At 38.0% G+C, this 13251-nt stretch overlaps 1 protein-coding gene across 4 annotated transcripts in view; it reads right to left on the bottom strand.

Moving 5' to 3' along the window:
* The window catches only part of hiw (MYC binding protein highwire), a 1043263-nt gene that overhangs the window by 287286 nt on the left and 742726 nt on the right, over positions 1-13251 (bottom strand). For all 4 annotated transcript variants that reach the window (XM_090372846.1, XM_090372865.1, XM_090372875.1 and 1 more), the window contains one exon: positions 2770-2894. In XM_090372846.1, the coding sequence (XP_090228972.1) occupies positions 2770-2894 (125 nt within the window). The remainder of the gene's footprint in view (positions 1-2769; positions 2895-13251) is intronic.

Here is a 13251-nt window from a genome sequence, read left to right as displayed (position 1 = left end):
TGGGCTGAGAGGTGGCAACCAAAGTTTAACATTGACAAATGTAAAGTACTGCTTATGGGAAGCATTAACTCCAAAGTAATGTATCAACTGTGTGGTACGACATTGACAGTGGTAGAAAATGAAAAAGGACCTGGGGGTAATTGTGCAGGCAGATATGAAGTTTTCTGAGTAGTGCAGATGGTCTGCAAGAGTAACTCATTATCCCCTTGTATAAGGCAATGGTCAGGCCACACCGTGAGTATTGTATACAGGTCTGGAGGCCTCATTTTAAGAAGAATATAGAGCTGTTGGAACGAGTACAGAGAAGGGCAACAAGATTATGATAGAACAAAGGGTTGCTCTTATGAAGAAAGGCTTAAGTTTTACAAATTACAGTGTCTGGACACTAGACACCTGCGAGGTTGTTGTTGGTATTTGGTTTTTAGGAGCATTAGCAACTAAGGCCATATTTCTCCGGGGATATGCGGTGGCCATTCCCTGACCTTTCCGCATCCTCTGTATTTGGTGGTCACGGGCTCGAACTCCGGTCTAATGAAGAAGCGTGTACTCCTTCCCACCTGGCTATGGAGGCGGATACCTGCGAGGTGATCTGATTGAGGTGTATAAAGCCTTGAATGGTTTGAGCATGCTCAATGCTGATGGGAGTCTTCCACTTGGTTAGAATAATCGCCTGAAAGGCATAAATTCAAATTGAGGAAAGACAGTTGTAGGATAGATGTGTGGAAGTTTTCCTTTAGCCAGCGGGTAATTGATTGGTGGAACAGACTTCCATCTTTTGTTGTGGAAGTTGATAGTTTAAATAGATTCAAGGCAGAACTAGGCAAACATTTGGAGCGAGTGGATGGGTGAAATGATATGGGTGAGTGCGTGTGTGTTTTTTTTTTTGGCTGATGCTATATAAGCTTGCTTTCTTGCATCATGTACCTTTGCTAATGTTAATGCTAGTCACTTTTCTATGAAACTCATGGTTATAATTTTGTCATAAGCTTGATGTAGCTAAATGGACAATGTGAGAGTGTAGTAGCGCATGTGTTTGAGTTGACCATGGTTCAGGTCCACATGATTCTTGTCAAAATGATTAGTTGTGAAGAGTTTTGATCAGTGGCGTAGCTACCATGTAGGCAGGCAAGGCAATTGCCTCCGGGCCCGGGCCCGGCATCTTTGGCTGTCTCCTGTTTTTGCAATTTTGATTAATTAAGTAGGGGCACTAACATGTTCTTTGCCCCTGGGTCCAAAAAAGGGTAGCTATGCTACTTGTTTTGACAATGGAGCAGAACTGAACCCTATACATGACAACCAGGAATAACAACTGAACCTACTTAATAAAGGACAAGAACTGACTTGACTAAACTGGACGGGACCTTGTCCCATGAGTGATATCCCAAATGGGAACACCAATGCCACTGAAGACCAACTGCAGCTTTCTGCTTGCCATCTTGGCTCTCAAACCATGCTCCCTTGCATGGTCCTATCTTTTCCTCTCTCCCCCGGCAGGGGGAGGGGACGGTATCTTCCGTCCCCTCACCTCCTTGCCACTCCCCTCTTCGCCTGGTGGGGCATGGGCCTGCCCCGCCGATTATCTGGGGTCGCCTTCTCTATCGTCCCCATATTTCTGTCTTTTCCCCCCAGCCTTCTGTCTCCCCCCACCTCTACCTAATACGCAAGTGTATACCCCACATAACTTAAAATTTAATAATGACTAAATTTAATTGCGTTCACACTGAACTCATTTGGCCTTTCTACACAATTTTCTTAACCCCACTGAGTGAAAAATTTCATTTTATTATATATATATATATATTTTTTTTTTTTTAAGGTCCTAGCCACTGAAATCTCAGGAAATTAGGTGGCAGGACCTGCCAGAGTAAATATTTCAATACTAGTGTACCTGGTCTGCCTCCACGAGGCATAGTGTGGACAACGTTGGGCCCAGCAGGGGTCTAGCGGCTAAATGGCCAGAGGAACAACGATACATAACACTACACTCATACAATATCCATACACTTTTAAATCTCTGGCCTTTACAGTGAACTGTTACACCCACAATGAAAGCAATGCGGAGATGGGGGAAACCCCTGGTGCCGTTAGACACGAACACACTATACACTATACTTGTTTTGACCTACACAGTCATGCTAAAAAAATGCTACACAGTCATGCTTGTCTAAAAAAAAAAAAAAATTTTTTTTTTTTTTTTTTTTTTTTTTTAGACAAGCAATCAGCATAGGGTTTTAATATCACACACATTCTAGTTAAATCATGGTTCAAATTCAAGTCTCTGCTAAATACAGTAATGACTGCATTAGTATTAAAATAATTAATTTCCAATAATTCTGGTGGAGCATAATTCGACCATTAATTATACTGAGAAAATAACTCAATATCCTGCATCGTTAATGATGACATCAACTTTTTCATATCAAATTATTACAAGCAAACACATGGCCCCAACCATAAAGGATTATGATTCCACTAACATTAAATTAGTCAAAATTGAACTGCCAATTAAAATTCCTTGTGAACTGCTACAGCCAAGTAAGATCATGAGCATTTGCTGATCTGTTCATTTTATGTAATACCACTGATGAGGGAACCAAACAGTTACAAAACATTTGACTTTATTGATATAAACTTTTAATTCAAGTTCTTTAAATTATTTTCTTCCAATGCAGCGTGGTGTGTTTAATTCATATACAATAGTCATTATCCTGTAAAATGACAACAGACAATAATATTATCCAGATTTATTATATAGAAAGTTCAACTTACATCTTCAATAATATTTATAGCATTTCCAAGAACTAACATCCCAACTGGAGAAGCTTTCAAACTTGGTCGACTACGGATATTATGGCCAGAAGCTCCACATTTCACCACATGATAAACTCCAGGTCCTATATAAGAGCAAAAGAAATGCTTTTCTAAACACATGAAAAGCATTAAGGTAGTGGAAATCATATATGTATGCTTTAAATAATCAAAAAAAAATTACTTGTTGAAAGAGGCATGTAACATTATTATTCATTATAAATGAATTAAATTGAAGGAACACTTCTATACCACATGTTAATGTTAAGAAAATTTTATTGAAAAAAGTTACAAGAGTAACTACCATAACAGCACATGACGAAGAAATCCTGCTGAATCTCATCAACAGGCCTGGAAATTTTGGATACCATCTGAATTTCAAAGTCCTGTGAACCAGTCAGATGAGCTGCATCCCACTTGCATTGCTTGTTCTTTAATCTTGATGAAATTTAGCACTCTTGAAATTTCATGTTATATTGTTTAAAGTATTATGGTGATTACTTTATATTCCCATTTGTAACATTTTCAATAAAAATTAATTTATATTAAAACAAGGTAGGGTATAATAATAGTATTTCTTTCAAACTTAATTCATTCAGAGGAAAAATTAGGGATTTTTAAAATGCATTTAATATTAACGAGCTGACTGAAACTTATTACTGTAATAAGAAAATTTAATTATAGTCTCACTCACTCACACATGCACAAATAAACTTTAACTAAATAAGTAATAAAGAAAATAATAAACAAAAGAAAAAAGAAAAAAAAAAAAAAAAGAAAGAAAGAATATCAGTAGAGCAGCAAACATTGTGGCTGTAAAGCATTATCTACCACATGTGGAGGAAATGTAGTTTAAAAATAAATGAAGAATATGCCAGTTGTATTCACCACTTACTTGGCTTTTAAACTAAGTTTAAAAGTCAAGTAAGTGGTAAATAGAAAGTATTTTTTACTGCACAAGGTCTGCCATTATATAAATCTGTTGCATTGACAGGTTGATAACTGTATCTGTCTGATCAGCAAATGTATTTATTTGTTTAATGTTTGAAATGTAGTGATTCCTCAGCCATTGTTGGCCTTCCAATAATGTGGGGCACCGCAGTTGGTCTATTTTATTTTATTTTTGTCTCAATGTTGGTCATGTTGTTGTGGTTGTTTCTGTCTCTATTTATAGTGATATTTTCCATAATTTGGACCTAGTGCCATCAAGGTGGTGCCATTAAATTTGAATTAATTGGAATTTTTGTAAATTAATATTATTTGGTATCTTAATTAATTGGCATTCTTTCTAAATTATTTTGACATCTTCCTTCTGCAACACCCTTTATCTTGATTTACTTTCCCCCACCTCTTCATTTGTTGCTGTAGTTAGGTACTGGTTTACTTTCTATTCACCACTATGTGGTTTGCCATATGACTGGTCTATTTTTCATTTATATTCAAATTATTCTCCACAACGTGATATAGGTAATGCTTTGCAGCCACCAATGTTTGCTACATTGATTTTATTTCTTTTTTTTTTCTTGTTTTTCTTTCCTTTCTTACTTTCTTTATTGCCTATTTAGTTATATGCTTATTTTTATGTTACATGGTTAGTAGTAAGTTGAGATGCGAATGCGTTGCTCATACTACCATCTATAGTTCAATTTCTTTTGGATGTACTCTTATTTAACTGTTATTCTGTGTTAGTGGTTTGGCATTGCCTTTGAGTGCTCTGATCTGTTCTAGCATAATTGATCACTGCATAAGGGCTACTGTCATTCATATCTATTTCATTGGCAGGTTGATTAGTGTATCTGTCAGTTTGGTGATGCACTGGTTTGCTTAATGTTCAAAATACAGCAATTCTCAGACCATTGTTGGCCTTGTGGCCTTCAGATGAGATGGGGCACAATAGTTGGACTATTTTATTTTATTTTTTGTTTCACCCTGTTGGTCACACTGTTGTGGTCAGTTTTTATCTCTGCTTGTAGTAATATTTCATGTAATTTGGACCTGGTGCCACCAAGGGAGGGTGGGGACATCGCTAAATTTGAATTAATTGGCATTCTTTCTAAATTTTAGGAGTGCATTCCTTCTGCAGCACTGTATATCTTGAAATATTCCTCTCTCCTTCGTTTGTTGGTGTTTTTTTTTTTTTTTTTTTTTTTTTGTTAGCGCATCGGCTTCTGTGGCCATATTGCACCTCCCAGAGTTTTTGCATTTTACTCTAATCCAAGCCCGAGGCGGGATAAGAACCCGTGACCTTTGGGTTGCAAGGCAGGCACTTTACCCACCTGGCTAGCCCGGTCGGCCTTTTTGTTGGTGTAGTTACATACTGGTTTACTTTCTATTTACCACTTAGTTGGCTTGCCATATGGCTGACATATACTTCATTTATATTCAAGTTGTATTAATATTAAATTAAATTAAGTATGAACAAACATATTGATATTAACCATTTTTACCCCAACTCATTACTTATTTTTACTTAAATAAATTACACTGCATTGGGACTACCTTGTCCATACTGTATTAGAAAGTGCTAATTTCATTTTCATTCCTTTTCGGCCTTTCACTTTTCTTCTAGTACTATGGACAAGTATAGAAACGCAGTTCTTGATACATGGTCAAGTGTAGTCACCTGATGAAATACCTGATCATGTATCAATATTTATTTCAGCTGACATCAGATCCAAGCATTTTTGCATTACCTATATTAGACCACTTACTAAAAATGTTCCCCACCCCATATCTGATGACAGCTATACCATTTTCATTTTATTAGTATTTTGTTGTACTAATTTTACTTTACAGTTCCCTCACTTTATACTGGCCTGGCAAAGCAGCTCTTAATTTACTACTTAATTCATCATAACCTCTAGGATATTAACATCCTTTCACTAATCTACTACTCTTCTTTTTCTACTTTCCTCACTCTTATAGTTACTGGCACCTTGTGTAACTTTCACATCCATTTATGCATACTTAATTTAATTTAATATTAATACAACTTATATATATGCTTGCATCCTTTAATGCTGCTTTGCACTTTTAGGTGCATCTGTCATACATGATTTATTAATCTTGCATTCACTGAAACCATTTCATCAACTGTATACCTCTTTTCTATGTAACTCTTTAAACATTTCCTTTAAAGAGTTACATTGAATACCCATTTATATATTCATTACATTACATTTTTCCTCACACACACACACACACACACACACACACACACACACACACACACACTATAATGAGAAAGTTATAATGTAGGTTCAAGCTCATTTAAAGCTACAGATTAAAATCTCTTTCTATTAGTCCATACATTCTTGTTTGCACAAATAAGATGGTATATAAATTGCAATTGTAAATTAATACTGATTTTAACAGTACTGGGCCACTACAGTTTAAGTACTCTTATTGAGATACATCTGCAAGCTAATCTCAAGTTACACTGAAATCTGGTATCTGGATGCTTCAAGAGATTTGAAACAGGAAATTTATAAAAGCCACCAGTTGTTGTTGTTGTTGTTTGGTTTTTAGGAGCATTAGCAACTAAGGCCATATTGCTCCAGGATATGCGGTGGTCATTCCTTAACCTTTCCGCATCCTCCGTATTTGGTGGTGACGGGCTCGAACCCCGGTCTAATCAAGAAGCGTGTGCTACGCACTGCTGCTCCTTCCCACCTGGCTACGGAGGCGCCTAAAGCCACCAGGAGGAGACGAAAGAACCCACAAACATATATTGGTTGCTTAGTAGATTAGAGTTTCTATGGAGTAGCAGCAATAAAGGCTATATTAAATATTAATAAAGGCAATAAAGGCTATAACGTGCCAATAATAAAATTGTGAAAAATCACAGCTAACAATAAAATTATTATTGGTACATTATAGCTTCACTGGCTCCCATATAATAAAAACAACTATAAAGAAAACATTTAAACAGATAAAGAAGTTAATAAGCTGTAAAATCTTGAATGTCTGACACAGTTATCATTAGATATCATCTGACTGAGTGTGCAGATGAGTAAAAGCAGGTGGAAATGATTCTGAAAATATGCACATTTCACTAAAATGTGCTGAATTGTTAAAAAACTGTCAGAAAGTAGTAGTAGTGCATGTGATGCAAGAAAGCAAGTGTATGAGCTTATGCAGCATCAGCCAGAAAAAAAAAAAAAAAAAAAAAAAAATATCACACCATTCCCTCCAAATGCCTGTCCAGTTCCTCCTTAAATTTATTCAACCTATCAACTTCCACAACAACAGATGGAAGTTTATTCCAGCAATTAACCACCCACTGGCTAAAAGCAAATTTCCGCACATCTATTCTACATCTATCCTTTCTTAATTTGAATTTATGCCCTCTTAGGTTCGTAATCTGAACAAGTGGAAGGATCCCATCAGAATTCAGCGTGCTCAACCCATTCAAGGCCTTATACACCTCAATCATATCACCACGCAGGTGCCTCGTCTCCAGCCACTGCAATTTGCAGAACTTAAGCCTCTCTTGGTAAGAGGATCCCTTCATTCCCCTCACCAATCTTGTTGCCCTTCTCTGTACACGCTCAAGCAAATCTACATCCTTCCTAAAATGAGGCCTCCAGACCTGTACACAGTACTCAAGGCGTGGCTTGACCATTGCCTTATACAGAGGGACAATCACCTCCTTTTCCCTGCTAGAAAAATTCCTATATATCACTGACAATACCTAATGTTCTGCTCTGGCAGCCTGTCTGCATTGCTCAGAAAACTTCATATCCGACTGCACAATTACTCCCAGGTCTTTTTCATTTTCTACCACCTTAAGTGTAGTACCACACACAGTTGGTACTTTTCTCTCAGGTTACTTCTACCCATATGCAGTACTTTGCATTTGTCAAGGTTAAACTTCAGTTATCTAGATCCAGTTGGAGTAGCATACTGTTTTTACTATCGTTAACAACCCTGGCAACCTTTGTATCATCTGCAAACTTGGACTTTAATCCTGATATACCTTCATCAATATCATTGATGAAAACACAAATCAACAATGGGCCCAGTATCGAACCCTGGGGAACTCCACTAACAGCATTTGTCAATGAAGAGCAGTGTCCAGTGATTACCACTCTCTGTCGTCTCCCACTCAACCATCCCTTTATCCAATGTAGTAACTTACCTTTAATACCATTCTGCTCCAATTTGTACAATAGTCTTCCATGCGCAACACTGTCAAAAGCTTTCCTGAAATCCAAATATATGATATCAAAATTATTTTTTGCATCCAGTTCCTTTGTAACCACATCACGTAAAGTGATCACTGCCCCCAACAGACAAGAATGCACAAAATGACTATAACCCATGCAGAAGTAAAAGAGCTGGGTAAAAACAATTTTCTCCCAGCAGCTCCTACACTGACTACTTAATTACAGGCTTAAATCGGCATAGTTTATTTGTGATGCACCCATGCCAAGATTCTTGCCATCAGAAAAGCAGCTCTTTTATGTATTATGGGTTTGCGGTATGTATATACCACTTCTGACCCACCTGCATCAGCCAAGTTATTGCCCTTGTGATCCTAACATGATTACAGATCTAGAAAAAGCAAATATTAATATCTGACTCTATAAGAGAGACAGACATTAATATTAACATTTGCTTTACCCAAGACAACACTGGATGCAAAGTGTATCTCATCTCTGATAGGGCCTATAATATTCTTAAAGAGCCCATTAGTGAACTTTTATATGAACCAAAGCAGCTCTGCATTTTATATACAACACTTATGTGGGGGAGATCCCATATAGTATTTTTCTGGAAAACACAGGCAGATTCCATAAGCATTTCAGATTATATGCCATCTATATATATTGGCAGGAATTCTGAATATCTAGCTCTGAGTGCTGCAAAGTGTTACTAATATATAAAAAGAGATGTCTCACTTTCAGCTGGCTTATAAGAGTAAAGTCACAAGGCAGACCAAGGCAGGGCAGAAGGATTTGCTTTGCTGACTTCTTGGATCTGGATATCAGAGGCATGACTGGTAGTTCCTCATACCTTATACAGATTTTCCTATTATGCTATACAAAATGGATGTCACAAGGATTAGTCTGACAGTGATCATAATTTTATGGCATATTGCAATGACAACTGCTGGCATTAGAACATCAGTGGCAGTTCACTGGCTTCCACATAATGGCTTTGGGCAGATGAAGTTGTTGTTATTTGGTTTTTAGGAGAATTAACAACTAAGGCCATATTGCTTTAGGGATATGCGGTGGTCATTCCCTGACCTTTCCGCATCCACCGTATTTTGTGGGTCATGGGCTTGAACCCTGGTCTAATCAAGAAGAGTGTGCTACGCACTGCTGCTCCTGCCCACCTGGCTACAGAGGCACCAGCAGATGAAGTGTGGAATGCTCCAATGTCATTTCTAACAACTAGGTGGTGAATGGGATCAAGCTGCTAAAGAAGAGAATTTCTAGTAGAAGACTTGAGAACCACAGTTGAGTTTAGAACAGATAGGTGCTCAATGTAAGCTTAATAATATGCCTTTATCCGATTCTCATAAATTGCAGGAAATAGCATAGATTATTAAGATCTCTCATGCATTTTGCCCTGAGCTGAGAGATGTAAGGTTTTATCAAAAAGTTTGATCAATATTGAAACAAACTGATTTCATTCACTGATAAATATTTAAATGTTAATATTTTTTCAACATAATTTCTTTCTGTACACAAATATACACACAGACCTGATTCCACTATGCATGCCACTGGTCAAAGCATTTTTTGAGGTATTTTTTTGTGAATGCTTTCAGGCAGTCCATCCACCTGTTCGATTGGATTTCTTGAATCAAATAGTGTTCCTTTCATGCCATGTTATAATTTTTGGAATAGCCAAAAGTTGCATGATGACAAATCAGACAAATAAGGAGAGTGAGACATAGTAGGAATGTTTCTGTTAGTGAAAAATTTAATGCTTACATGTTGATAAAATTTAATTATTTTCATTAGACTCAAATGAGAATACAAAAGGTTGCCTAAAGCAGCTTTCTGCTAGACTAGCATGTACCAACAAATTGGTGTGTGTGTGTACTCAAAAATGTCACTAAGTCCCTTGCTCACAATCTTTTAGCCACTGCTGTGTGTGTTCAAGAATTATAAGATCATTCACAAAACTTTTTGATCAAACTTTAGTAGGAGGAAGATCAATTTTTGACCAAAAAACGTTTCAGAATTTGTTGAATCAACTCAAATAGTTTTTCTTTCATGCCTGTTTTAATTTTGGGAATAGCCAAATAGCCAATTCGGCCCTGTAGAGATTGTGCAAGGCTCAAGGGGTAGAATTTTTCTCAGCCTGGTCTGTGCTTGTTAACAGGAGAGACTGCTTCTACAGGGATGGGATACACTTAAATAGAAAGGGTGAAAGAATATTAGCTGACGTTATCGAGAAAGAGTTAGGTGGGTCGGAAAACTGCTAGCTTGGGGAGATACACGGATAATAGATTGACAGTAGCCGCTGGCAGGGGTAAAAGTGATTCTTGCACTACTTCTATTGAAATGCAATTGAGCAGCAGCCTGGAAAGGAAGGAAATGGCGATTTCCATGACTGCTGGGAGTCATAGTGGAACAAGTAAAAACATGGGCTGTTTAGGGTAACTAAGAGTAGAAACAGGTACATGTATACTTCCATGTACACCAATGCTAGGAGTATATAGCTAGATATAGCTATACAAAGATATAGCTAGGAGTACAGTTAATAAATTTGATTAGCTTGAAGTGCTAGTCAAGACATCAAAGGCAGATATTGTTGGGATATAAGAGACATGGTGTTACACAGACATATGAAGTGCAGAACTGGAATTTGGGGAGTACAATGTGTACAGAAAGGATAGACAGGACAGAAAGGGAGGAGGGGGTTAGCTGTTAGTTAAGAAACACATCAAATCTAAAGAAGTGCATTCAATTAGCTGACGAAGGACCAATATGATTGGTCCACTTGACATCGATGGTTCGACTGTTGATGATCCTGCTCAGATAGCAAACAAACTGAATGAGTATTTTGCATCTACATTCACACGTGAGGAATCATTACAGTTTGAAAATGGAAGAAGGTTATCAAATTGTAGCAGTGTGCTTAATGATTTTGTAATAACTGAGAGCAAAGTGGAGGAGAAATTGTTGAAGTTAAACATAAGAAAGGCACCTGGGGCGGATGGGATCTATCCAGTTATATTAAAGGAGGCGGCAAAGCAACTAAGTAAACCCTTAGCCATAATTAGGAGAGCATCCTTGGATTCAGGGGAGGTTCCCACGGACTGGAGATGTGCAAATGTATCCCCAATTCACAAAGGAGGTTCGAAGGGTGACACGAATAATTACAGACCAGTTAGTTTAACTTCTGTTCCGGGTAAAATAATGGAGTCACTGGTTAAAGATGCATTGCAGGATCATCTAGACAAGACTGCAGCAATAATTCAGACACAGCATGGGTTTGTTAAGGGAAAGTCTTGTCTGACAAATTTGATTGGTTATTATGATGTGGTCACAAAGGAACTGGATGCAAAAAATAATTTTGATATCATATACTTGGATTTCAGGAAAGCTTTTGACACTGTTGCGCATGGAAGACTACTGTACAAATTGGAGCAGAATGGTATTAAGGGTAAGTTGCTACAATGGATAAAAGGATGGTTAAGTGGGAGAAGACAGAGGGTGGTAATCAATGGGTGCTGCTCTTCGTGGACTAATGTTATTAGTGGAGTCCCACAGGGTTCGGTGTTGGGTCCACTGTTGTTTTGTATATTTATCAATGATATTGATGAAGGTATATCAGGCTTAATGTCAAAGTTTGCAGATGACACGAAGGTTGGCAGGGTTGTTAATGGCAGTGTGCTACTGCAGTTTAACCTTGACAAATGCAAAGTACTGCATATGGGTAGAAGTAACCCCAGAGAAACGTACCAACTGTGTGGTACTACACTTAAGGTGGTAGAAAATGAAAAAGACCTGGGAGTAATTGTGCAGTCAGATATGAAGTTTTCTGAGCAATGTAGACAGGCTGCTAGGGCAGGTCATGGGGTTTTGTCAATGATATATAGGAATTTTGCTAGCAGGGAAAAGGAGGTGATTGTCCCTCTGTATAAGGCAATGGTCAGGCCACGCCTTGAGTACTGCGTACAGGTCTGGAGGCCTCATTTTAGGAAGGATGTAGATTTTCTTGAGCGTGTACAGAGAAGAGCAACACGATTGGTGAGGGGAATGAAGGGATCCTCTTACCAAGAGAGGCTTAAGTTCTGCAAATTGCAGTGGCTGAAGACTAGGCACCTGCGCGGTGATCTGATTGAGGTCTATAAGGCCTTGAATGGGTTGAGCACGCTGAATTCTGATGGGATCCTCCCACTTGTTCAGAATACGAACCTACGGGGACATAAGTTCAAATTAAGAAAGGATAGATGTAGAATAGATGTGCGGAAATTTGCCTTTAGCCAGCGGGTGGTTAATTGCTGGAACAAACTTCCATCTGTCGTTGTGGAAGTTGATAGGTTAAATAAATTTAAGGAGGAACTGGACAGGCAATTGGAGGGTATGGTGTGATTTTTTTTTTTTTTTTTTTTGGCTGATGCTGCATAAGCTCCTACACTTGCTTTCTTGCATCAAGTGCCACTACTACTACTACTACTAATTGACACTGGTAGACAATGCAATGTTGAGTCTGTTTGGTGTGACATAAGCACAAGGAAAGGAAAAATGAGAGTAGGTGTGAGTTATAGACCAAATGAATCTGATGAGTGTAATGAGCAATTATGCAGAGAAATAGAGTGGGCCAGTAAATCAGAGTGTCTTATAATGTGGGATTTTAATTTCCCAGAGATTGACTGGAATTTGTGAGTGGGTCACTCACACATTAGCAAGGCTTTTGTGGATTTAATCAATGATTGTTTTCTACAGCAGCATGTTCGGGAGGCAACTAGAGGGAGTAATACTCTTGATCAGATTATCAGTAGTGATTCTTCATGCATCAAGAATCTGAAGATAAAGGAACCACTAGGTGGAAGTGATCACAGTGTGTTGAAGTGGGATTTACTCAAAGAGGTAACTACCATCAGGGGTAAAGGGAAGGGTTTTTGCTTTCGTAAAGGTGACTACAGTGGTCTGAGACAGTATTTAAATTCTATACGGTGGGACCAACCGATGATGTTACCAACAGCAAATTCAAAATGGGAAGCATTCAAAGAACTTATCTTGGAAGCTACTAGGCTTTACATAGCAACTAAGAAATATTGTTCAAGGTTTAGGCCTAAATGGATGTCAGATGAACTAATTAGACATGTGACAGAGAAGAAAAATGCATGGGGTACATATAAACTAACATGTGACAGAAGCCTATGATAGACATAAGCTAGTCTGTAACCAAGTTACAAAGGAGGTTAGGCAGGCGAAGGCAGATTACGAGAAATCTTTGGCAAAGGATGCAAAG

The sequence above is a fragment of the Mastigoproctus giganteus genome, chromosome 1, assembly GCF_048544385.1.
Source record: "Mastigoproctus giganteus isolate SK-2022 chromosome 1, ASM4854438v1, whole genome shotgun sequence".
In the NCBI taxonomy this organism is placed as follows: Eukaryota; Metazoa; Arthropoda; class Arachnida; order Uropygi; family Thelyphonidae; genus Mastigoproctus; species Mastigoproctus giganteus.
The sequence above is the reverse complement of the archived record's forward strand: the minus strand, read 5'-3'. Positions and strand labels throughout refer to the sequence as shown.